At 38.2% G+C, this 27,257-nt stretch overlaps 1 protein-coding gene and 1 pseudogene across 4 annotated transcripts in view; one reads left to right on the forward strand and one right to left on the reverse strand.

Moving 5' to 3' along the window:
- The window catches only part of CATSPERB (cation channel sperm associated auxiliary subunit beta), a 116,972-nt gene extending 90,622 nt beyond the window's left edge, over nt 1-26,350 (reverse strand). For 2 of the 4 annotated variants that reach the window (XR_004385141.1, XM_032878646.1), the window contains exons 1-6: nt 26,272-26,350; nt 24,415-24,503; nt 22,571-22,711; nt 18,274-18,334; nt 6,921-7,016; nt 2,826-2,975 (exon numbers count right to left, since the gene is read on the reverse strand). Coding sequence is in view for 3 of the 4 variants with exons in the window: in XM_032878646.1 (XP_032734537.1) it covers nt 2,826-2,975; nt 6,921-7,016; nt 18,274-18,334; nt 22,571-22,711; nt 24,415-24,503; nt 26,272-26,350 (616 nt within the window). In the remaining variant the exon portion in view is untranslated. The remainder of the gene's footprint in view (nt 1-2,825; nt 2,976-6,920; nt 7,017-18,273; nt 18,335-22,570; nt 22,712-24,414; nt 24,504-26,271) is intronic. The other 2 variants (XM_032878647.1, XM_032878648.1) reach the window with 1 other exon arrangement.
- On the forward strand, nt 7,424-9,096 carry LOC116879891 (annotated as a pseudogene).
- Nucleotides 26,351-27,257: the final 907 nt, after the last annotated feature.

Consider the following 27,257-nt stretch of genomic DNA (forward strand, 5'->3'; position numbering starts at 1 on the left):
GAGTGCCCTCTTGGGATGTGTGATTGTGAGCTGACAGATCAGTCAGTAGAACATCAGAGTTGGGTCTGCTGGGGATGGAAGACAGAGCAGGGCAGGGGAGTTACAGAAGTGTGGATAAGTGTGGGCTATACAACCTACAGAAGGTAGAGAGAAAGGGTGTTGAGAAGTGGGGAAAGTCTCCGTGAGATCAAAGCAGTGCTGGAGTAGGACTAGGAGAGAGGAATGGGGAGGTCGTGGACAGGGTGAGATGCTCATGGTGGACATTCTGCAGATAACAACATTACTGGAGACAATGAGGTCTAGAACATGGGCATAGAAGACTGGGGAAGATCACTGGAGAAGAGGAGGCCTTGAAGCTGAGTACTGCACGGGATGGTGAAGTCACTGAAAATAGTGACAAAAATAGCATGGCGAGGAGGGCAGGGGTCCAGAGACTGAAGTCATCCATGAGGGAGTGTGAGTAACAGGAAGGTCAGCACAGGCTGCAGCCAGGAGGAGCTGCAGGGAGGGAAAGTCTGAGTTCCAAGGAACTGGAAGTTTTGAAGGAAGACAGAGCAGATACAGAGAAGTGATCCCAAGGAGCAAGGATGATGACCCCACCCCTGGGCATGAGACATACAGAAGCATGTGAAAGGGTATGTTACTAGGACCAGCCAGGTGACCCTCTAGGGCAGCAAACTGAAGGGGCCATTCAGAGAAAAGATGAGCCATATGGGGGAGATTGCTGCTGACAGCCCACAAATGCCAAGAATGGCTCTGGGTAGATGGAAAGGGACAGAAGTTTGGGTCAAATTAAGCCCAGAACTGTGTGTGGCATAGGAACCATAAGTGAAGCTTAGGTTTCTGGGGGTGACAGACAAAACAGGGATGAGAGGCAGGGCAGAAGCACTGGGAGTGTCACAGAGGAGGAAAGTGGATAGCAAGTCCAGACGGGAACCCACGGGCTCCCAGAGATCTGTTCCCACAATTAACCTCATGTGGTATGAAGGCTGGGGGCAGGGAGCTGTGGCTGGGTGTGTGGGATGGGGGAGGTGAGTGGGTGGGTGGGGTGGGGCAGGGACAGACAAGGGCCTCACAAAGGAACTGCAAATTTAGGAAGTAGCAGCTCAGATCCCGGGGGAACTTCTTTTTTGCTGCAGTAGAGTGGAAGGCAGCTGGGGTGGGGGTGGGGTGCAGGGGAGTTGCTAAAGCTATTTCTTTTCTCCAGAGGTTGAGTGAGACCCCAAGGAGTGAAGGCTGCTCTTTCTCTCCTGTGACTCTCCGTTACGTGACAGAATGGAACAGGAGAGCTGAGAATCACTCCTCTCCTGTGGCTCAGGGAAGTAAGGCAGGTTTGGAGAGAGAGAAGGAGGGGGTCCGGCATGGCAGCCACAAAAGTCAGAAAGTCAGAATAGGAGCTGAGTTTCCATCTGGTTGACACAGAGGAGGAAGAGACGCAATTTCCAACTAAACCAATTCAGCGTAAGCAGGCTCAAAAAACTAGAGAGCACAAAACCACTAAGCCATTAGGAATTCAAAGACATTTCGGGCAAGGGGGTGTGTCTACCCCTGTATCAAAGCACACTGTTTGAATCTGTTTCTTTATAATAAGTCATGGTAGGGCAAGTTTTTGTTCTTTAAAATTATGTTATTCACATTATTTCAATCTCCCATATGTATTTTGGGATTGGCTTGTCAATTTCCACACACGCCAAAAAAACTGCTGTAATTTTTCTTGGAATTGTATTGAAACAACGGATAAATCTGGAGAGAATTAACAACTTCACAATAGTAGAAGTTCCTGTTCACGCACATAAAATATCTTATTTATTTTAGTCTTTTTTAATGGCCTTTGTTAAAGTTTTATAATTTCTGTCCAACAGGCCTTAAAACTCTTCTGTTTCTTTGTTTACTCCTAGGTATATTTGGGGGTTTGTTACTTTCTGAATGGGATTTTTAAAAATTATAATCTTTAGTCTTTGGTGGAATGGTTTTTATATGTTGTTATTTCATTCCTCAATTTTGTAGTGCCCTGTATTCTGATTGCTTGGCTACTGATTCTTTTGGATTTTTGGATTTTTGCACATATTACATATGAGTAATGAAATTGTTTCTTATCTTTCAGTTCTTTTATTTCCCTTCTCATTTACTGGGCTGGGGACTCAAAGCTCACCAATGACCTAGGAAAAGCAACTACCAATGACCTAGGAAAAACAACTACTAATACATTAGCAGTTGAAATGCATAAAGATGCTATTAAAGGGCGCCTGGGTGGCTCAGTCATTAAGCATCTGCCTTTGGCTCAGGTCATGATCCCAGGATCATGGGATGGAGTCCTGCACTGGGATCCCTGCTCAGTGGGGAGCCTGCTTCTCCCTCTGCCTGCTGCTCCCCCTGCTTGAGCTCTCTCTGTCTCGTTCAAATGCATAAATAAAATCTTTTTTCAAAAGATGCTATTAAATACTACAGTGTTAATCCAAAAACACATACATAATAAATAAAATAATGTTATGATATGATGCCTTAGAACATGATACCTATTTACACATGGCAGGAATAGCAGATGGATTAGAAAGGCAATGAATAATCCCTGAGAGGAAGTAATGTATTCAGAGGTGGCAGGGGATACGTGAAATTCGGAGAGACACTACAGTCACTATGGACATAGTCAAAAGTCACACCTGCAAGTGAACAAGGGGAAGTGATAAAGAGTAAAGTCGAAGGTACGTTTAGGAAACACTTTTACTCCCTTATATCTATGCATCTAATTTGCTCTGCCAGTGAAACATCACTGTTACAAAGTACGAGACTCCACACCCAACTTCCAGCAAAGCCCGTGAACTTACCATTATATGTTGTATTCAAAATGAAGCCAAGTAACGCTACATCATTGGCGCAAGGACACTTGGCCACTTTGAGATCTACCACATGTGGATAGACTTCGGCAATACCTTTTTTTGTCAGTACAGTCCCAAGATCCCACTGAAGAATAGGTTCTGTAGAAGTCAAATTTAGGTGTTTAAAATGTGGCTGCAGTCTTGGGGTATGTTACTGCTATCCTTTCAGAGTTTTTTTGTTTTGTTTTTCCAAGTTTTTATTTATATTCCTGTTAGTTAATACAGAGTGTAATATAGAGTGTAATATTCGTTTTAGGTATAAAATATAGTGATTTAACACTTCCATACACCACCCAGTGCTCTTATCAAAAGTGCCCTCCTTTAAGGGTTTTAAAAGTCCTATAAAAGGGCCTGTCACTGTCCCCCCAAATGGGTATATTACCTCACCCTTCATCAGTTAAGAAATAGGTTGATTCTTATTTTCCAGAGTAGAAGGAATGAGGTCTACCTGCCCTTGATGGGGGCCCAGCACGGTCACTACTGCAGAAAAGCATGTGGGACGGGAGACACTGCTTTGACCATCTCTGGAAAGTACAACTGGGTTCAGGATCTATCCCTAGAAGTGGAATTGTGGGATCACAGGACATTTATAATTTAGAGAACAACTTCTGCTTCAAAAACCCACACAACACATTCACTTGTCCTCCCATTCCAATGAAATGGCAGCAGATAGAGAATAATCAGACTAAATCCAGAATACCAGGAGAGGACGAGGAGAGGTATCATCAGTGGCTGAGACACAGAGAAGGACTTCTGGAAGAGACACAGAAGTTGGGCTGGGATTACAATGGAAAATCAGTCAGAGGGGGATACGTTCTACCCTTCAACCCAGCAATCTATTCTTGGATATGCATGGAAAGGGTTGGAGCTGGATGACGTTAAATTTTAATGACAAGAAAATGGGAGGATTTTTTTTTCTTCTGGAAAAAAAATATGAGAAAGCAGAGTTAAAAAGGCAAGCCAGGGCAATTTGATAAAATACTGTTGTCTGAATTTCAAAAATAGTCAAAGCACTTTTGAAAAGAGATATCTAATAATCAATTCTTTAGCTGTTTATATTTCTACAATATAAATCTTCACCATCTCCCCCAGATCTGCTACAAAATCCCAGAACTTTAAGTGATGTATTTTTCACAGTTGACACGGTGTAACTTAGAATGGAAAGAAATACAATTTATAGCCAAACTAATTTACTCTGAAATTCAGAGACATTTGGACTGAGTCTCCAGGGCGTAGCATGTCTATGCAGGCAATTAATAACCAGATCTTAGAGGACAGGGAGATTGGACTTTGTATCTGGAGCATGAGTGCATTGAATTGAAAACACATTTGGGGGCACATGGGCGATTCAGTCGGTTAAGCATCTGCCTTCGGCTCAGGTCATGGTCCCAGGGTCCTGGGATAGAGCCCCACATTGGGCTCCCTGCTCAGTGGGAAGCCTGCTTCCCCCTCTCCCACTCCCCCTGCTTGTGTTCCCTCTCTCACTGTCAAATAATACCTAAAATCTTAAAAACAAACAAATACCTTTCTACTTATGTACATGCTCCTCAGATTCTGTATTTTAAATGCTTTAGAATGAGGGAGTGATTAAAAGTCTTGACTATCACTGAGAAGCCAAGAAGGGGACAGAAAAGTGACCCATATGAGAGGGGATGAGTGGCTAGAATTAGAAGCAGTTGTTGTGGAGTGGTCTAGGGCATGGATTGGAGATTAGGAAGTAGGGCAATATTTTTAAAAACATCTCTTTTGAGTCAGTAGTGAAGAAAAGAGTTCCCACTATAACACTAACTTTAACCCTTAATTTCCACTTCTCAATGCTTTCTCCCCTGTGTCAGCATTTCAGGAAATGAGACCATCATCCACTTAATTGCTCAGTAAGAAATCTAGGATTCGTCCTGATGCCTCTGTCTCCCTCACCCCCAGTCCACCAGGAAACTCTACCAGCTCTTCTTCCAAAACATATTCTGAAGACTCTAACTCCTGAAAATCTCCACCACTAATCCCCAGCCCACATCCTCTGCATCACCTCCCAAGGAGACCGGTGCAACAACTGCTAACCAATCTTTTTTTTTCCCCCATTTTTACCATCCTTCTCCAAGGGTCCATTCTCTGCATAGCAGCCAAAGTGATCCATTTAGAACGCATAAATCCAAATTTGTCACTCTCTTGCTTAAAACACTTGAATAGTTTTTCATTATAATTAAAGTAAAGCCCACACTTCTTACCATGCTCCCTGCCAGCTTCTCCAAACTTACTCTAGGCCACTCTGTCTACCATTTACTATGCTTCTACATTACCAGCCTTCTTTCGTTGCTCAAACAAATGAATCTCATTTCTGCATCTGGAACCTTTAACAACTTGTGAAACTCTTTGCTACCGCCATACCTCCATTCATTCTAAACAAGTGTACACCAAAATCTAAATGCAGTATATAACATTCTGGGTACATTTCAATATATAAATGACTCACACTTCAATTTTTTTTTAAAAAACTGAAATAATTATAAATTGTTGCTTTAATCCTTAAACGTAACTAGCACAGGACTTCAAAATAGCAGCCTTAAAAAGCTTGCAATTGCTATTGAATAAATGACTATTTTTTTCAAAATTTGGACACTATGACAAAATAAGAAAGTACAACGTTTTGTCATTTTTGTTGCAGATATTTTAATTTTGGTTAAAGAAGTAAAACACTATAGATATGACTGAAGATATCTCTGTCCCCTTCATGACCCCAATTTCAAATCCTCCCCAAATGCAACCATCATGACAGGGCTGCATCTATTTCTAATCCACATTTTTATATTTTTACTACAATATTTCTGTGCCAATGAATAGTATAAAGCACTGCTTTATGTGTTTTCTGAATTTTAAGTAAATGTTCTTCTATTCTGAAACTTGACTTTTCTGTCATGCTTTGATTTCTGTTCTTAATGATATAGGTGGTCTATTTCCTTCGTCTTAACAGAATACACTACAGACATTTGTCTTTCCCCTACTGATGGACAGTTCTGATGCTTCTCCTTTCTCCTTTTACAAATAATCCTGCAAAAATAGATGCACAGGTGTCTCTTGGCACACAGGCAGCCTTTTCTCTAAAGCAGTTCTTAGTCCTCTGTACATCAGGATCACCTGTGGGGATATTTTTCCCTTTTTAATGATAGATTCCTACCTCTGCTTGTAGAGGTCTGATTTTAATTGGCACATGGTTGGGTGGAGACATTATTACTTTTCTTAAAGCTACCCAGGAAATTCTTTCCATAAAATGTAATATTTCGTTATCTTTACTCTGAATGCTACACAGCATCAAATCGAAGTGGGAGTAAAAGAGTAAAAGTAAAAAGGACTTGAAACTTACATTAAGCCATATGTTAACTAACTGGAATTTAAAGAAAAACTTTTCTTAAAAATGAAGGTGAGGTGAGTAAAGAAAAATACAAAGTCCAGGAATGAGGACTTTAAAAATTTTTGTATTATAGTGCTACAGATGATCCAAAAGTTGGACTATAAACCAGACAATTGGAAAAGAGAGGTCTAGACAGTCATATCACTCAGTATTCATAACTTTAAAACAACCAATTTTTCATGGAAAAAATGTAAATGTTCTAACAAAGAATGAGCAAGAATTTTTGCTGATAGTCATTATAAAGGAAACTGTAATCTAACGAACAGTATCTTTTATAATATTTTCTAAATCAATATTATATTTTATAATATTTCTAAAGATTTTCTATAGTATATCTTTTATAATATTTTCTATAATAGATGCAAAAACTACTTTTATAAAGCCACTGTTTATTATGACCCCAACATGGTTATAGAAAAATATATATTTCCTTATTTCTCTAGCACCCTTTGCAGACCCCTATTAACAATTAACCACATGTATTTAATTCTTTGTCATTCCTTGAGGATAATGCTCATCTCTCTCTCTCTCTCTCTCTCTCTCTCTCTCTCGAGGACTTAGTCTGGTATACAGTAGGGTACAAGGTTTGTTGGAAGAATATTATGAATTCCATTTTACTTTTATCTGTTGGCATTTACCTCGGACATTATCCAATAGCGTTCCTTCAGTCGTATAAATATTTAATCCATGTTGTAAAGTGATCCTTACTAACCATTCTTCCACAGCTGCAATATCTGAAAACAAAAGACAAATAATCAGCCATTTTTTTATATACCAAGTTGGTGAAATTTAAGGCTATGTAAACATGACCAGCATCATTACTCTTTATTTCACAGTCACTTTGACTGCATTTATATATAAGGTTTCTCATGTTTTTCCTACAGACAATTTAATGGTAAAATAAACAAAAGAATTATGAAGTGGTTTTACTACCACAACATAAATCCAGATACTATTTAATTTAATTTATTTATGTTTTTATTTTTTTACATGGGGCTTGAACTCATGACCCTGAGATTAAGACCTGAGCTGAGACTGAGAGTTGCACACTTAACTGCCTGAGCCACCCAGGCACCCCTGTATAATAATATTTTAGGCCATAATTTTTCTCCAAGAGCTGTTATGGCTTAAAAAGCAAGTAATGACACTTCATGTGAAGTGGTATACTACTATTTTTTTTAATTAAAGATTTTATTTATTTATTTATTTGACACAGAGAGAGATCACAAGTAGGCAGAGAGGCAGGCATAGAGAGAGGGGAAAGCAGGCTCCCCACTGAGCAGAGAGCCCCATGTGGGGCTCGATCCCAGGACCCTGAGATCATGACCTGAGCCGAAGGCAGAGGCTCAACACACTGAGCCACCCAGGCGCCCCTGGTATACTACTATTTTAAAGTAGATCGTGATTAATTAAAATATATAGTGTAACTCCTAAGGCCAACACTAAAAAAAAATTTAAGGTATAATTAATAAGCCAATAGTGGAGATAAAAAGGGATAAAACATAATTAATATGAATGATAACAGAGAAAGAAAAGTAGAGAAGAGATGGAACAAACAGAAAATAGTCTGATGACAGGTTTCAATGCAACCATATCAATAATCACATTACATGTAAGTGGTCTAAAAACACCAGTTAAAAGACAGATTTCCAGATTAGATGTAAAAATCGAGACTGAACTCTATGCTATCTATAAGAAACCCATCTTAAATATTTATGAAGTCATTGGTGGGTTAAAAGTAAAAGACTAGGTGGGGTCTGGGGAAGCCATGGGTGGTGAACTCAACCTGGGAGCTCTTATGACATGGGCCAAGGCTGAGGCTGAAATCAGGGCACACTCATGAAAAAATAAGCCTGACCCAAATGCGTTGGCTGCACAGGCCTTCAGGCATGCCCAGGCATCTGGTTGGGTCTGTGCACCACCCCGGGGAGGATTTGCCTCTCCCAATGGTTCTGAAGGAGCTGGTACCTGAGTAAATCAAGTGATAATTTGTGCTTCTTGCCATCACTATTTTCCATCAAGCAATTCCTGGACTTTGGGAAAGAAAATGGTGTGAGAAAACACCATATAGGTTTCTATAAATGGAGCTTCCCATGTAACTGGCTAACCCAAAAAGAGAAGTCAATCTTCTGGTATATGACTTAACTGGTCTTCAGTGGGAGGTGTTCAAAGTTGGTATGTGCATAACTATCTTTGGCTTTTAAAACAGGAGGAGCCCTGAGGATCCCCAAGGCTTGGATAACTCTCTGCAAGTTCTGATTGAAGTTACAAATGGTGTGGTTCCTGTGATGGTACACGGAGTGATTGGATATAAGGAAAAGCATGGATTTAATTCTTTATTAACAGTAACATCTAGTTATTTTCTGGGCTCGTTTTATACCAGCTGCAGCTCTTTCCACAGGTGTATTAACTAGCACACATCTCTGTTTGGTAGTAATACTAACCCCGCTCATCCTAAACACATGGGAAATAGTATTCCCACTGGCAACGTGGCTCATAGAGTGAAGGATGTATAGGAAGCAGCCAAGAAGTTGTGCAAAGCAGGGCTAGTGGGCCATGGAAAGAGTTCAAGAGCTGGAATTGGAAGAGTTCAATGGCAAAGATCCAAACAAACCTCATCAGGTAGTGGATGTGTCCTCATATCTGCTTAGGATGCCATGCAAGAACTCAGGGAGAACAACAGAACTGCATGAAGAGTTCTAGAAAACAGGGATGTCTGGCTGTGAAGACCCTCACTACTTTGGGTGAAGAAGGCTTCCCCATTAGCTAAGTGACCAAGGTGATGGTATCCCACTCTGAAAAATAGCACCATAGCTACTCCAGTGTGGGGAGGTTTATTTTGGCTTAGACCCACCGGTTGTTTTCCATGGAGTCCTTCCTACAGCTCCTCCATGGAACAAGTAACCTGAGTAATTTTTCATCATATCTTGCTGCCATATGATATGGAAGAGCATAGAGCCTCCCCACAGCTCTTGTGGCCTCATACCTCCCACCTCGTTGTTACAGAGTTGAGTGTCCACAATCTTTACAACACTGTAGACTTCCCCATTCCTGACACGGCAGAGACCTCCCATTGCTCTCTGTGGACCCCCCCGCCCCCACCGCAACCCACCATGCTTGTCTCAAACCACCAGTTAGTGCGGGAGGCATCTGGAAGTTAAAGACATCCGCTGAATTGGCCTTGATAATTCGGTCCCAGGGTTCTTCCCTTCCTCACAGGCATCCCTCCACCACTCTCAGATTTAAAGTTCTGCCTTCCTCCCTCTGATTATATTCTCAGTGGGAGGCATCAGTACCCTTGGGTCAGATCTTATTTGCTGTGCCTCGGTTTTATTTCAAAATTCATTTGTGTGCTTCCACTCTGCTGACTAATGTGCTCTAAAGGTTGTCTTGGGAAAACTAGGCAAGAGGGTGAAAAAAGATACGTTATGCAAACACTAATTCACAGACAGCTGTAGCAGCTCTATCAATCTCCGACAGAGAAGAATTTCAGATGGAGGGAGTATCAGGAATAAAGAGGGGCAATGCATATGAGAAAGAGATCGATTCCCTGAAAAGGTGGGACAACTAAGCGTGTACGTGCTTAACAAGAGGTTCAAAATACATGAATCAAAGGCTGATAAAAATGAAGAGAGAAATGTAAAAATCCACAATTATAGTGGGATATTTCAACACTCCTCTTCAGCAATTGACAAAAATCAGTAAGAATAAAGAAAAGCTGAACACTATTAACCAACTGAGCTAACCAACATTTATAGAACGCTCCAGCTGAGAAGAGCAGAATAAGTATTTTGTTCAGGTACACTTGGAAGATTTGCCAATTAGACCACAGGAAACATCTTAACAAATTATCACATGAAATATGTTCTCAGAACACAGAATTAATCTAGAAAAAATCAATAACAAAGATATCTGGAAAATCCCCAAATACTTAGACATCTTACAACATTTTTTTATTTTTTTTTTTTTAAGATTTTATTTATTTCACAGAGAGAGATCACAAGTAGACAGAGAGGCAGGCAGAGAGAGAGAGGAGGAAGCAGATTCTCCGCTGAACAGAGAGCCCGATGCGGGACTCGATCCGAGGACCCTGAGATCATGACCTGAGCCGAAGGCAGAGGCTTAACCCACTGAGCCACCCAGGTGCCCTACAACATTTTTTTAAAGATTTTATTTATTTGATATAGATCAAGAGTGAGACAGGGAGAGCACAAGCAGAGGGAGAAGCAGGCAGAGGGAGAAGCAGGCTCTCCACTGAGCAGGGAGCCTGGCACAGGGCTTGATCCCAGGACTCCACGATCATGACCTGCGCTGAAGGCAGACGACGCTTAACCGAGTGAGTCACCCAGCAAACCACAGGTCAAAGAGAAAGTAGCATGGCGAATTAGAATATATTTTGAATTGAAAGAAAATGAAAGCACGACTAGACCAAAATTTGTGAGATGCAGATAAAGCAGTGCTAGAGAGAAATATATAGCAGAAAAATATTTATAGCAGATAAAAGAAACAAATCACCTATCCGAAGCCAGGGCTGAAAGATAGCAACAGCCTTACACAGAGTCAAGTAGTAAATACTTTGGGCTTTATGGGCCATATGGTCTCTGTCCCAACACTTCAGCTCTGCCATCATAGTGCTTTTGAAAGCAGCCACAGCAAACACAGAAATTAACGAACATGGCTGTGTTCCAGTCAAACTTTGTTCACAAAAATGGGCTTCAGGCCAGAAGTGTAGTTTGTTCACCCCTAATCTAAAGGTTCCAAATTTAAGAAACTGGGGGGAAAAGAAGCCATAAATTAAACCAAAAGTAAGTAGAATAATAAGAGTAAAGGTCAATGAAATAAAGGACAGGAAAACAAGGTTCACAATCAATGAAATCAAAAGATACTTCTTTGAAAGGGTCTATAAAATTGATGAACTTGTCAAACTAATCTAAGAAGAAAAAAATGCAACAAATAAATCATATTAAAGGTGAAATGGGGACCATCACTGCAGGCTTCCTCTTCTAAGGAAAATAAGAGTACATCATAAACAGTTCTTGTGTCATAAATTCAAGACTGTAGATGAAATGGAAAATTTCCTTAAAAGATACAAACTGCCAAAACATACTTAAGAAAAAATAGTAAACATGAGTATATCCCGTATCTATAAAGAAAATGGAATCTGTGGTTAAAAACTTTCACACAAAGAAAACTCCAGGCCTACATGTTTTCACTGGCCTGGAGAATCCCACCAAACATTTAATGTAAAGAGGACCCTGTAAAATCTTTTCCATAACATAGGGGGGACTCTCCCTCATATTTATCTATTTATGTACTTGTCCATTTCTCTTTTGAAAAATCAGTTTTATGTTCAGGGTCACTTAGTTCTGTAAAAGCCTATGTACTTATTTTCCTTCCCACCAGGTTTCCCTGCAAGTCAGGATTTCAAAAACCACAACAACCACGCAGCTCTGTGGGGTTCCAGGCAATGATCACCTGTATTTCTATTTTGGCAATTAGACCAGAACTCCCTTTCAAAAAAACCTTTGTGCAAAGTGCCGTATTTCCTAGAATGAGGCTCATTATTTTTCAATCTTGAAATCGCCCTCTTGGAAAAGCAGACTCAGAAACCCTAGCTTTCAGAAGTTAGTCACAATATCACCATCGGTCTAGTAATTATACAATTAATAGGTCCTGAAGTTACTTTATTGAACAGAGGGCCTCACGGGGAAATTTCTCGTAACATTCTTGTCTGCCTCTGCTGACTGTTCTGGGTCTGTCTTCCATGGGAATCTTCACCCTGAAAATCCTGGTGCTGACCCCCAGCTGTAGCGAGTTGCCAAGCAGAGCCCATCTGGAGGGTGGAAGGGGTGGGGGATTTGGACACAAGGCCCCTTGCTGGTCCCAGCAGTGCTGTTGGACCCAGCAACAATGAACTTGTTCATTATTCATAAACCCTGTCCAATAAAGAGCATGAATCAAAACTAAAAAGCCAACCTTTTACCCAGATCCCTGGATGAAAATGAGTTTTAAAAAATCAGTTTAATTTGGGGCTCCTGGTGGCAGAGTTTGTTGAGCAAGAGACTCTTGGTTTTGGCTCAGGTTGTGACCTCAGGGCCATGGGATTTCCAGGGGGTGGGCTCTGCTCTCAGGGCAGAGTCTGCTTGGGACTCTTTCTTCCTCTGTCCTTCTTCCTCCTCGCCCTCCGCCCCCGCCACCCCATACTTGCACACATGGGGCTCTCTCTCTCTCCCTCCCTCTAAAACAAGTAAAATCTTTTTAAAAATCTGTGTAATTTATATCCAAAAGATGGCTATTAAAATAAACCAAGAAATATCCAGAAACTGGTTTCTAGTGAAATCTTGACTTGCAATACAATAAAATGATCTAGACATGTTCTTTTATCTATGGGGAATACACTGCTATCACAGCCCCTTATTTAAGCCTTCCTGGAACTCCTTAAGCAGACAGCATTTCAATTCGGAGACCAAAGTGAAAATACTTTTGAAAAGAAAAGCAATGTGGCTGGGAAACCTTGTGCATCTTGCCAAACACCCTCCGCCCTTCCCACCACCATGAGCTTTGGCTTTCTGGAAAGATCAGTGGTTTCCTAGTCAAAAACATTCTTGAAGTCATCAGAAATGGAGGGATGGAGACTCAGCATCTGGGCAGGTGTGTTCCAAGTTTCATATCTGGTGGTCAAGAGCCAAACAGCTTGATCCTGTAGGACATCTTGAAGATGTTTCCCAGGGTGATGAAAATTCTAAAGCATCTGAGGCTCCGTAAAGAACAAGATGTTATCCACTGTGCTGGGCTATCTCGACTCCTCCCCAAAGCCCTGCATGTCCTTTTTCAGCATAAAGTTGAGCACCACCCTGGTGTTCATCAGCAGCAAGCAAACAGCAGAGCAAATATGGTGAGTGCTGTGAGATGTGTAAGCCTGACGATTCACAGACCTATACCCCTGGGCCAAATAATACATCATATGCTAACAAAAATAATTTAAAAAATTTAAAAAATTTAAAAAGATAGCATTATCGGATACCAAAAGGAGATAAAGACCTTAGGAGTAAAACTCCAGACTGAATACCACGAGAACAAACTAGCCAAATGAGTCAAAAAATATATAAAAAGGATGACACACCATAACCAAGAGTTGTTTACCCTAGGAGTGTAAGGCTAGCTCAAAATTAAAAAATGAATCAATGAAATCCACCCTCGGGGTGCCTGGGTGGCTCAGTCGTTGAGAGTCTGCCTTTGGCTCAGATCATGATCCCAGGGTCCTGGGACTGAGCCCCACATCAGGCTCCCTGTTCTGTAAGCCTGCTTCTTCCTCTCCCTCTGCCTGCAGCTCCCCCTGCTGCGCTAGCTCTCTCTCTGCGCGCTCTCTCTCTCTCTCTCTCTCTCTCTCGCTATCAAATAAATAAATAAGATCAAGAAAGAAAGAAAGAAAGAAAGAAAGAAAGAAAGAAAGAAAGAGATCCGACCTTATCAACAGACTGAAGAGGAAAATACTTATTTTCTCAACAGATGCAGAAAGAGCATTTAACGGATTCAACAGATTTAACACCAATTCATGATAAAAATTCTGCAAACTAGGAACAGAAGGGACCTCCCTTAACATGATAAAGGGCACCTACAAAATGCCAAAGTAACATTATACATAATGATGAAAGATTGAATGTTTTCCCCCTAAAATTGGAAACAAGGCTAAGATGTCCCCTTATCATTTCTGTTAAACATGGTACTAGAGGTCCTACCACTATAAATGAGGACAAAACAAAAAAAAAGAAAAGAAAGAAAGAAAGAAAGAAAGAAATGAATACATACTAGAAAGGAAGAAATGAAATTATCTCTCTTTCTGGATGAATGATTTTTCTATGTAGAAAAACCAAAGAATATACAAAATCTACTAGAACCAATAAGTGAATTTAACAAGGTTGTAAGACACACAATCAATCTACAGAAATCAATCATATTTCTATATACTAGCAATGAACAGTTGGAAATTCAAATATTAAAAAGAAGCACTTATACAAAAAAACGTGAAATACTTAGTCATAAAAATCTTTTTTTAAATGTGTAATATCTCTGTGCTGAAAACCACAAAGCCCAGATGAAATAATTCAAAGAAGATATACATAAATGGAGAGGTATACAGTGTCCATGGATTGGAAGACTCAGTGGTAAGATGTCAGTTCTCTCTAACCTACAAATTTAATGCAATCCAAATCTAAAAACCATGGGATTTTTAAATAGAACTAGCTAAGTTTATTCTAAAATTTATAAAGGCAAAAGATGTATACTAACCAAAACAGTTTTGAAAAAGATCAAAGTTGAAGGATTAACAATACTTATTACAAGCTTATTGTTTATTTTTTTTTTAAGATTTTATTTATTTATTTGACAGAGATCACAAGTAGGCAGAGAGGCAGAGAGAGAGAAGGGGAAGCAGGATCCCTGCTGAGCAGAGCGGGCCTCGATCCCAGGACCCTGAGATCATGACCTGAGTTGAATGCAGAGGCTTAACCCACTGAGCCACTCAGATGCCCCTACAAGCTTATTGTTTATAAAGCTTAAGTAATCAAAACAACATGGTACTGGTGAAAAGACGGAGAACCCAGAAATAGTAATACAATGGAGACAAAATAGTTTTTATAACAATGGTGCTGGAATAATTGGGTATCTATAATCCCCCCCAAATAAACCTAGTCCATATAACAAATTAGCTCAAATTGAGTCAGACCTAAATATAAAACTTGGAACCATAATCTTCTTGAAGTAAATACAGGAGAATATCATTGTGAACTTGAGTCAGCTATGATGCCCAAAGTGTAATCCATAAAATAAAAACTAATAAATTAGACTTCACCAAAATTAAAAACTCTGATCTTCAAGAGATATTCTTAAGAGATGAAAAATACAAGATACAGCCTAGGGAAAAAAAAGTTTGTAGATCATATATCTGATAAGGAACTTGGATCCAAAATAATTAACAAGCTTTCAAAAAATTTGCATAGGTAATTCAAACAGCAAATAAGCACAAAAAATGTTCAATGTCATTAGTTATCAGGGAATTGCAAATTAAAATTATTAAATGTCACTATACAGCTATTAGAATGGCTAAAATTACACACACACACACGCGTGCACACACACACACACACACCCTTATACATACTAAGTGCTGGCATGGGTTCAGATAACCTGTTGGTGAAAATGCAGAATGATACAGCTACTTTAGAAAATAGTTTGACAATTTCTTATAAAGTTAAACTTATCATATAACACAGCAATCCTACTACTCAGTATTAGCCAAACACAAAAAAATTTTATGTTTACAAAAGAACCTGTATGCTTGTAGCAGCTTTAATCAAAATAGCTAAAAATTGTAAAAATCCAAATGCCCATCAATAAAATTAACTCTGGTACACCCATACAATGGAGTACCATCCAGGAAGAAAATGGAAGAAATTACAACATAGAGAAATCTCAGATGCATTACGCTAAGTGAAAGAAGCCAGATTCAAAAGGCCGCATTTTCCATGATTCCACGTATATGATGCCAGAATAGGCAAACACGACAGGAAAAGAAAATAGATCCACAGCAATGGGGGGCTTGGACAATGGGGAGAGGTTGACCATGGGTGGGATAATGTTGAGTACTGGAGCAGTTCTGTATCTTGGTTGTAGTGATTACACCACCGTACACATTTGTGCAAACTTATAGAACTAGATGCTTTTCAAAAAGGGTACATTTTACTGAATGCAAATTATACCTTATTTAAAATGTTAAAAAAGGACAAATTATGAGGTGTAAATCAAAGAGGAACTCTTTTTACTTTCAATAGTTACAAGCTGTCAAACTTCAGGCTGCTTTTGGCACTTTCTAGCTATCACTGCACTTCCCTATGGCTCCATGGGTCTCAGTTGAATCATTTGAAATGGACACGATAGGGGCATCTGGGTGGTACAGTTGGTTAAGTGATCAACTTGATTTTGGCTCCGGTTATGATCTCAGGGTCGTGGGATCAAGCCTTATGTCGGGCTCCAAGCTCAACACAGTCTGCTTGGGACTCTCTCCCTCTTCCTCTGCCTTTCCCCACCCTCTCTCAAATAAATAAATAAATCTTTTAAAAAAAAAGAAGAAGAAGAAAGAAAAGAAAATGGGCATAATAATTGTACCTAGCACATAGTGAGGGATAGATTAGTTAGTATAGGTAAAGTGTTTAGAATAGTGATGAACCTGCTAGTTCTACTACTATTGATGATTATTTTGCTACCTCTGTGGTTGATGTGTCCTTAACTACCCTTCCCAAGATGTCATGCTTACATCATACTCTAATTCATGCCAGAGCAGTAGATAAGATATGATTAAGGAAGAAAAAAAAATGAAATAGCAAGTATGGTCTCGTTCCCCCTGAACATATTTTTTCCTGATTTCTAGCTTATTACTAATTAGGCAGTCCTCTCCTATTATATTATGAGCTCAAATATATTTCTTTTTACTCACTCCAGGGAGTTGTGTCAAGAGAGGCAGAGCTCATGTGGTGTCTTTCCATATGAAATACTTAAGTTCTCAGATCACCTTTATTCCTGTCTGGGTGACCCTAGAATCACTGCATTTCTGAAATCATAGTTTATTACTAGAAGGAGCAAAAATAACAAGTGATCTTCATTTTCTCAGTTCTCAAACTCATGTCAATATTATGCCAAGGAGCTAGAACATTCCATCTTAATATTGATGAGAGTTAAGTTAGATTTAAAAAAAATAAAAGGAGTACAATTTTCAGATGAGTTCTTTGAAAAAAAAATTGCCAAGTTTCCAATAGATTAATTTGGAAAAAATTAAGATGAATACAGATAAATGTGCTTATCTGATTCATATTAGATATTACAGCAATGGGGCTGCTTTTGCAGATTTTTTTTTTCTTTGACACTTCCTCATATGGAAACTTTTCTATCTTCTCTTCCTTACTTTAACCACCGCCCACATTTACTCTGAAAGACACACAATTCCATATGCCCTTTAACTACTCCTGTACCTAGAGGGGTTGGTTGGTAGGATCCCCATTGTTCTGGTCCCTCCCCATTTGATTGGTACACAAGTGGGTGCTGGATCAACACTATGCCAATTAAAGATACTCTCCTGGGAATCTGGAATTGGACTGGCTCCTAGGAAATATATACTTTCAAAAATTGACTAGTAGTGAGGCAGCGTGGAGAGCTAGTCAGCAGAGAGAGAAAAATAAAAGTAGATTTAAAGAAAACACAAAATGAGACATAGGGTGAAAGTCTTGATGGTTGTCCATATCTTAGTCCTAATTCCTTCCTATAACCTGGTTGCATTTTTATCTTGGGGCTCCATGACAAAACAAATATCTTTTTTTTTTTTTTTTTTTGCAGTGAAGAAACCAAACCAAGAAGAAACCAACCAAGTTGGTTTCTACCTTCTGTACCCATCATACTAAAATAATATGCCCTCCATCATTTTTAAACTATAAAAATGTATTTCATGCCTCAAGATCTACTAGCTAAGTCCACTAGCTCTGTACTTATAACTCCTGGAATTTTATTTTCCTCCTTTTTACATATGGGTATTTATAGTAACATATAAAGCTATGCCACCACATAACACATAATAGTAGATTCCATAGCGAATAATATGTTTCCTATTACAGACTATTTTAAGGTAACCTATTGGTAAGTGAATTTCTCCATACTACAACTTCTGAGTTATTTCTAGAAAATGAGTTTACTTAAATAAAGAACAGTATAAATGTTATGTGTATTAAACCAATCTATCTATAATAGAATTGCCAGATAAAATATAGGAACCCCAGTTAATTTGAATTTTAGATGAGCTACAATGGTTTTTAGTATATATGTCCCAACTATGACATGAGACACTTACGTGGAATAGTAAATAATTTTTTAATATAAATGTTTTTTATTTGCTACTTTTGGCAACCCAGACCCATGAGTAAAAAAATTAGTTCAGATCACTCTTACCTGTATTTTTTGTAATGTTTTCTCTGGGAATATTGATCAACCAGTAAGCTCGATCACTGAACTTGAATAAAGAAGACATCAGAATATAGTGTTTGACAATGTCAATGGCAACACTTACTTTGTTATATCCCACCTTATCCTTAAAAGTAAAAATTAAATAAAAACATCTAATGCATATAACCTTTACCCAGCAATTTCACTTTTCAGAATTTATTCTACATTATACTCACATATTTGTGAAATAAAATGTATTCAAGAATATTTTTCATCATTGCTTGTAATAGTAGAAGACTGGAAATAACTAAAATGTTAATTGATAATATAAAATTCTATAAAGTGGCATACCATGCAACCGTGCTCAGGTAGCACAAAACTGAGGAATTACTGGCTTGATGTGTCAGAGAACAGAGACTGGTGTAGACAGAGAATTGGGGAATTTAAGGGAAAAATCCCAGGTCAAAGGAACTGCAAGAGTGGTGAGCTCAGAGTTAATTATAAATTTCCCCAAATCCTGCGGCAACACACGTGTAGAGGAGACCAATGAGGCCATGTTAAAAACAACAACAACAACAACAACAACCATGAAAGTTAAAAAATTGAGCAGAGATAACAGCTGCTGAAACCATAGACAAGACAGTTTACAGTTTGTGTCAAGGCAAGAAAGAGCCTTTTACACCACAACCAACAATTCCCCTGCCCAGCAAAATCTCCTAAGAACATAACAGAATCCAGAGTTGCTACAGCTTCTTATCTTAAATGTCCAATTTTAACCAAAATGATATGACATGAAAAGAAATGTAACTGATAAAAAAAAAAAAGTTAGATGATAAACTGACCCAGAGTGAGTCCAGAGAGCAGATGGAGACTTCAAAGCAGCTGCTACAAATATGTACATAGGCGTAAAGAAAATGCCTTAGTGAAAGAATGGATAGGGAATCCCAGCACATAAATGGAAAATATAACAATAAAACAAGGTGAAAATAATGAGGCAAAAAGTTTAATAATGAAATAAAATATTTACTAGATGAGCAAATTGGAGATGGTAAAACAGTCAGTGAATTTAGAGATACAGCAGTTGAAATTATTCTATCTGAACAATGGGAGAAATGATTAAAGAAAAATGACCAGAGCCTTAGATATCTCCAGGACAATATTGTATGTTCTAAAATGTACATAATAGAGTTCCGGTAAGAAAAGAGTCAGAGAAAAGAGCAGAATTTTTTTTTTTAGAGAAATAGTGGCTAAAGACTTTACAAATTTGATAAACTTATAATCTAAGAAGCCCAGAGAAACCCAATCAGGGTAAATACAAAGAGAAACTCTTAGAAGCATGCAGAAGAAAATGGCACATAACATACGGGGACAATAATACAATTAATAGGGGTGCCTGGGTGGCTCAGTGGGTTAAAGCCTCTGCCTTCAGCTCAGGTCACAGTCCCAGGGTCCTGGGATCAAGCCCTGCATCGGGCTCTCTCCTCAGCAGGGAACCTGCTTCCCCCCTACCCCCCTCTGCCTGCCTCTCTAGCTGCTTGTGATCTCTGTCGAATGAATAAATAAAATATTTTTAAAAATACAATTAATAGTTGACTTCTCATTCAGAAGCAATGGGTCAGTTCACATATTCAAAATGCAGAATAATGTACTCAAAATATTGGAAGTAAATGGGAGTCAACCAGAAATTCTGTATCTGACAAAAATATCATTAAAAAATCAAAGTGACCACTGAAAACCTACTAGAATTCATAAATGAGTTCAGTAAGGTTGTAGGATACAAGATCAATATATTAAAATTAATTGTATTATTACACACTTGCAAAGAATAATCTGAAAGTGAGATTAAGGAAGCAATTCCCTCTACAGCAGAATAAAAAAGAGGGGTACATATGTGGCTCAGTCAGTTAAGTGTCTGCCTTCAGCTCAGGTCATGAACCCAGGGTCCTGGGATCAAGTCCTGCATTGTTCTCTCTGCTCAGCGGGGAGCCTGCTTCTCCCTCTCCCTCTCCCTGCCACTCCCCCTGCTTGTGCTCTCTCTCTCTCTCTCTCTCTCTCTCTCTGTCAAATAAATAAATAAAATCTTTTGAAAAAATAATACAAAAGAATAAAACATTAGGAATAAAATTAACAAAAGCATTATAAAACTTAAAACTATAAAGTATCATTGAAAGAAAATTTTAAAAATCTAAATAAATAGAAAAATATCCTATATTCATGGATGGACAGATAATATTATTAAAATGGCAATACCACCCAAATTTATCTATAGATTCAACACAATCTCTATCAGAATTCCAGCAAGCTTCTTTGTAAATATTGACAAGCTTATCCTAAAATTCATATGGAAGCTATTCCATATGAATTCATGTAGAGACTAGCAAAAACAACCTTGAAAAGGAATAACAAAGTTGGAGGACTCATGCTTCCTATTTAAAAACTTACTACAAAACAACAGTATCAAGACAACATTGAACTGGCTAGGATAGTATATGGATCAATGCAATAGAATTGAGAATCCAGAAATAAACCCTCACCTTTACTGTCAACCGATTTTCAACAAAGGTGCCAAAACAATTTAGTAGGGAAAGAACAAGGGTATTTTCAACAAATGGTGCTAAGACAGATAGATATCTACATACAAAAGTATGCATGAGGACCCCAACCTCACACCACACACAAAAATGAACTCAAAATGGATCAAAGACCTTAATATAAAAAGTAAAACTATGAATCTTTTAAGAGGAAACAGAGGAGGTAAATCTCTGTGACATTGGACTAGACAATGGCTTCCTACATGACACCAAAGAACAAGGTCAACAACAATGAAATGTGTAATTCGGCTTCGTCAAAATAACTTTTGTGCAAGTAAAAAGAGAACCCAGAAAATGGGAAAAACATTTGCCAATCATCTGTCTGATAGGGGATTCGTACTGAGAATATAAAGACAAGAATAAAAAGACAAGCCAATTAAGAATGGACAAAGAATTTAAATAGATAGCTCCACACAGAAGACATTCAAATAGACAATAAACATTTGAAAAAAATCCTGAACATCATTAATCATCAGGGAAATGCAAATCAAAACCAAACAAGATAGCTCTTCACATCCACTGGGATGACTATTATCACCAAACACTGACAATAACACCTGTGGGTGAGGATGTGGAGAAATTTGAACCCTAATACACTGTTGGTGGGAAGGTAAAAGAGTGCAACCACTCTGGAAAACAGTCTGGCAGTTACCAGACTGTTACCCTAGGACCTGCCAACTCGATTTCCCAGGTAGACACCCAAGAGAGATTAAAAAAAAACAACATATTTCCACACAAAGATTTGTGCACAGATATTCATAGCACCATGATTCATCGTAGCCCCAAAGTGGAAACAACCTAAATATCCAGCCACTGACAAATGGATAAAGAAAACGTGGTGTTGATACCATGGAATGTGATCTGACAATAAAAAGAAATGAAGTCCTGACACGTGCCTCCACGTGGACGAAACGTGCAGAGGTCATGCTAACTGAAGGGAAGCCTGTCGCAGAGAGCGACGTGTTGTTGGATTTCATTTATCTGAGACATTCTTAATAAGCAACTCCAGAGAGACCCACACAGTGTAGTGCTGTCTACATCTGAGAGCAGAAGCTGGACCCGGGAGTGACTGTTAACAGGGATGGGCTGTCTTTTCACGGTCGTGAAATGTTCTAAAATTAGATAGTAGTAGTGATGCTGGTGCCGTGAAATGTTCTAAAATTAGATAGTAGTAGTGATGCTGGTGCACTCTGTGAATATATTAAATTGCATTTGATTGTGCATTTTAAATAGGTGAACTGTATGGTATGCAAATTATATCTTAATAAAAATACATTTTTTGTTATCCCCCCAAATGAGAGTGAAGTAAAGATATTTTCGAGGGGATAAAACTCCTAGAGAATTCATCGCCCACAGACCTGCACTGTAAGAAATGTTAAAAGTTCTTTGGGCTGAAGAAATATGACACCAGATGGCAGCTCTTATCTCTGGAAAAGAATGAAGAATGATGGAAATCATAAATATGTAGGTAAAGAGTAAAAAAACATATGTATTTTTTTCCTTAACTTCTTAAGAACTAGTGCTTGCTTCAGCATGACATACGCTAATTTCTTAAAAACTATTTAAAGCAAAAAGTGTAACATTGTATTGTTAGGTTTAAAACATATAGAGATGTGATACTATGGATGAGCTGTTTTTGAAAAAAACACATCCTATAAGAGAGAGTATGTTTCTTAGTAATAATATCAAAGAATAAAATAAAATATTATTACCAAAGTTAAATTGAAGTGGAAGATGCCTGTATATGTACTATTTATAATTCCCAAGCTTGGAGCAAGTCCTCCTGAAGTGAACACACCTAGAAATTCCTTCGAAGTAAGCTCACTTTCAGATTGGAAAGAGCACTTGATTTTCTTTGGGAAAGAGGGGAGAAAAAAAAAAAGTAATGACAATTTGATGGAGAGAAGCATATTTTACATTAATTTAAAAGTGAGGGAAATCTATGAAAATAGAAGCTGCCTAAGACTGCTATCTGCAGGAATTCTCGTCTCCGGGGTGGGGGGGCGGGAATCTCTTTTGAAAAAGTACACTTCTAGAACTCAGCCATCTTTCATGCCAGTGTCATAACAGGTTTCAATTAATCAATCTAATAATCTTTGCTGTCCAAAAATGGACATAAAGTTATTACATTTAATAAATATAGAATCAAAGCCATCTGCCATCACATGTAGAAATCCCTCTTTTATTTTATTTTATTTTATCTTATTTTATTTTTCTCCTGTTACTCTTTCATCCATTTATTTTACAAGTGCCAGGTACTGAATCTAAGAAGGGAGGCTCAGTCCTCCTCCACGAATCTTAAGTACTTATCTTACAGAAGATCAAATGTCATCATGAACATAAAACACTCTGAAAATGCCTGACACACATAAACATTTTATAAATGTTAGGCATCATTTCTACTAATATCACTTCTAGAACTACTATATCACAACCATCCAAAATGTCGGTAAGTTACAGTTAATTCCCTATTTAAGAGGACAAAACTAGGGGTGATCAGGATTAGGTAACCTGCCCGAAGGCACACAGACCGTGTATGTCTGTGCATAGCTCCAAGATTTGACCCCAGCTTGGAAGGTCTCTCTTCCTCTAAAGCCCATCTTTCTCCGTGAAATGTAATCACAAAGAGGACAGGTATTTTTAACTCAAATGGCATGCACTTCACAACAGTTCTGAGTATAAAAGTAAATATATGTTTGGCGTGTCAAGAAGGAACTGGAAACTAAGTCAAAAAGACTGGGGGGCGCGACTGGGTGGCTCAGTGGGTTAAAGCCTCTGCCTTCGGCTCGGGTCATGAACCCAGGGTCCTGGGATCAAGCCCCGCATAGGGCTCTCTGCTCAGCAGGGAGCCTGCTTCCTCCTTTCTCTCTGCCTGCCTCTGCCTACTTGTGATCTCTGTCTGTCAAATAAATAAATAAAATCTTAAAAAAAAACAAAGGCTTTGGGGGAAAATATATTTGTCCTTGTTTTCATTATATTCATCGGAGATTTTCAAGCAATCTGTATATTTCTTTTGAGCTTACTCTTTTGTTAGCATTTGCTGGATGACAATCTTAATAGTACATTTTATTTTATTTGGGGTGTTATGTGTGTTTAAATGCCTTTATATGAACTGAAGAAATCAAATTATCCCATATCCCAATGACAACTGCAATGTGGTACTCGTTATAAAAGGGAAAGATTCTTTCTTTGGGTCATGTGAAGTAAATTTCTCTAATAGGCTACATCTGTCAAACTTTGAAAGGACAAATCAGATCCATAAAAAATAAAGATCATTACAACAAACCAAACCTTTTAAAAAGGGCAAGGGATGTATCTAAAAAAAAAAATAAAATAAAAAATAAAGCAAAACCACCCAGGCAGTTTAATGGCTAAATGCAGTATTTTACCTGATCCAAGTGGAATGGAATAAAAAAAGATTATTATTTACATAGGATTTTACCTCTCTAAGTCTGAACATAGTAGAAGGTATTTGAAAAGAGTATGGTGCTACTGGTTTTCCACGTGGAGTTAAAAAGACTGTGAGGGGTTGTTGCATACTATTTGGGGAACTTACCAAGTCATCTGAGGAAAGATACAACTTGATTATTTCTTTCTTTTGGGGGATCCCTTGGTTATCACACGTAAAGTGTTTCTCCATATCACCTAAATAATACAAAAAATACATATATTTTAGGTCACTGATAGAAGAACTTCCATTAAAAGAATCATATTTTTTAAAGTGACAAAATAATTTTTAAAGAGTAAGAATTATAATTGTACATTTTAAATTCAGTAGTGAACAAAAACCAGTTCTTGACTCATTTCTAATATTTTTAAAAAGTTTTCAACAAATTTCATTATCCAGATGCAAAGTCAATAAGAACTTTTTTTTTACTTTACATGGTTCTGAAAGATATATATAAAACATTCCATCCAAGAAAAATAGAATACACATTTTCCTCAAGTGCACACAGAATCCCCCGGCTAAATCACACAAGAAGAGACATAACAAATATAAAATCTAAGAAGACTGAAATCATAACAAGTACATTTTCTGGCCACAATGGTACAAAACTACAGATCAATGATAAAACAAAGCTGGAAATTCTGCAATGTATATATTAAATAGTTCTTGATTCTTAAAGTCCTTGGTGAGCACAGAAAAGGAACAGGAGTTAGAGACTGAAGAGACAATTTGTATTTTAATAGAGAACTATTGATAGGAAAGTGAATACTCTCCCAAAAGGTTAGAGAGGGGGTTGGGAGGAAGATCTCTTCTCCTTATCTTGATCTGAAGTGAATCTCTTGTAGAAAGCAGAGTTGGATTGTGTGGGGTTTTATGCATTCTGTCAATCTCCATCTCAATGACTTTAGGCTAAAGCCCAAATTCCAGCCAGGTATGCAAGTAATTCTATGACATGAACCAGTTTCCTATCTTTCTAACATACTTTACTTCTTCTATGCCTTCATTCTGGCCAAACTGAAATACTTATTGCTCCCCTCTCATTATATGATTACCTATTTCCATGACTTTACCGTCATTTACCCTGATGTTGTCTTTGTAAAATCCTCTCCCCCATGAATGCATAGACACAGATTACTCTTTTGGGGGACCTAGATTGATTGCCCTCTTTTGTGCAAAGCTTTCCCTGACCACCCTCTCAGGTGGAAGTAAATGCTCCCTTCTCGGAAATCTCATAAATTGGCCTGTGACTCTCCAATCTGAGATTATACCCATCTCTGTGTTATATATTCTCCAGTAGAACCTAGGACTCAAGGTTATCCTTGAGTTATCCCAGGACTCAAGCATTTCTGCAACACGCCTGTGAATAGAAGATAGCCTGAATCCTTCTCTTCCTTGGTCAGTCAACAATTTTTAATTAAGCATCTACTATGTTCTAGCAGATCCAGTCCAAAATGCTAGAGAATCTAGACAATCTGCACACATGGAGGTGAACTGCCTTGTCTTATTCCTTTTACAAAGCATTTCCACCGTAAAAGTCCTACTGGATAATTTAATCAATGTATTACTTTCAGAAAACTGTCTTCAGCCTCAATCTTTTAGCCTTATAATTCAGTTTACAATTCATACCAGATGTAACCATGTAGGAAAAAGCAAAAAAAAAAAAAAAAAAAGCTATTTAAATTATTAAATAATTCAAGTTTTTCAAATATGAAATGCTCCTTAAGCTTTAAATATTCTAATACTTATAAGTGATGAAATTCCATAACTAAGGTGTCTATGTACACAACTTAATAACAATAGGTTCATGGCAATATTAGAAACCTCTGGACAAAAACACAATAAATAATACCTGGGAAAAATTGGAAGACAATGTAAAGAAGTACCAAAAAATATATTTTAATTGTTAGTGAGGAAGGGAATAAAGAACTCCTACGAGAAAATAGAGTATAAGAGTCTGAAACTTACCTTTATTATATATTATTTCTGATGAAAAATCAAGTATGTTCAAAAGTAAAATTATAATACATAAAAGTAGCAATTCCATCTATTGAAAGAAATAAGAATTATTTCTGTTCAATCACTTTGGACATATTTTTAGTTCCTTTTTCTACAAACAGCTACATAGTAAAGAAGTCATCTATTCCTTTAAGTTAAAATTATTTCCTTTTTTGTGACAATATAACAGTTGACAAAGCTCTACATTTACTTCCTACTTGGTATTAAAGACATTTATAAATATCACTATTGCAAACTAAAGAGCTGTGGCTCTGGTTTTTCTTCAGTGTGGACAGCTGTTGGGAGGTGTGATCAGTTCTACAGCTGTGTAAAACAGAGCCTGACTTGAAAAAGACTGAGGATGGTAGAGCTGTACCTAGATCAGACAGTTTGCCTGCATTCATTTTGAGAGAGATAATCCACATGGGTTCTGAGCCTCCCTGCGTGTTCTCCCCGTGTGCCAAGCATGCAAAGTCCTGGACACGTTTTTTACCCAGGCCTTTTCTCAGAGTTGTGTTTGTGGCAAGAAACCTTGAGGGATGAAGGGGACCTGGGTGGCTCAGTCAGTTAAGTGTCTAACTTTGGCCCAGGTCATGATCTTGGAGTTCTGGGATTGAGCCCCATGTCCCGCTGTCCGCTCAGCAGGGAGTCTGCATCTCCCTCTCCTTCTGTCCCTCCCACTGCTTATATTCTCTCTCCAATAAATAAAATAAAATCTTTTAAAAAATCCTTGAGAGATGAGGTAACATCTCCCTTGGACAAGAGGAGCATAAATCTGGTAAATCTCCCAAGTTCAGTGTTCTTCCCCTATAATTCACCCCACTGTGTGTGTAAGCAAGCCTCTTTGACAGGCTGGAATGTGTTCCCCTAAAAATTGATCTGTTGAAGTCCTAACCCCCAGTACTCAGAATGTGGTCATATTTGGAGATAGGGTCTTTACAAAAGTGGTAAGTTAA

The sequence above is a fragment of the Lontra canadensis genome, unplaced genomic scaffold (genome assembly GCF_010015895.1).
Source record: "Lontra canadensis isolate GAN:19392208 unplaced genomic scaffold, GSC_riverotter_1.0 scaffold64, whole genome shotgun sequence".
Lineage (NCBI taxonomy): Eukaryota > Metazoa > Chordata > Mammalia > Carnivora > Mustelidae > Lontra > Lontra canadensis.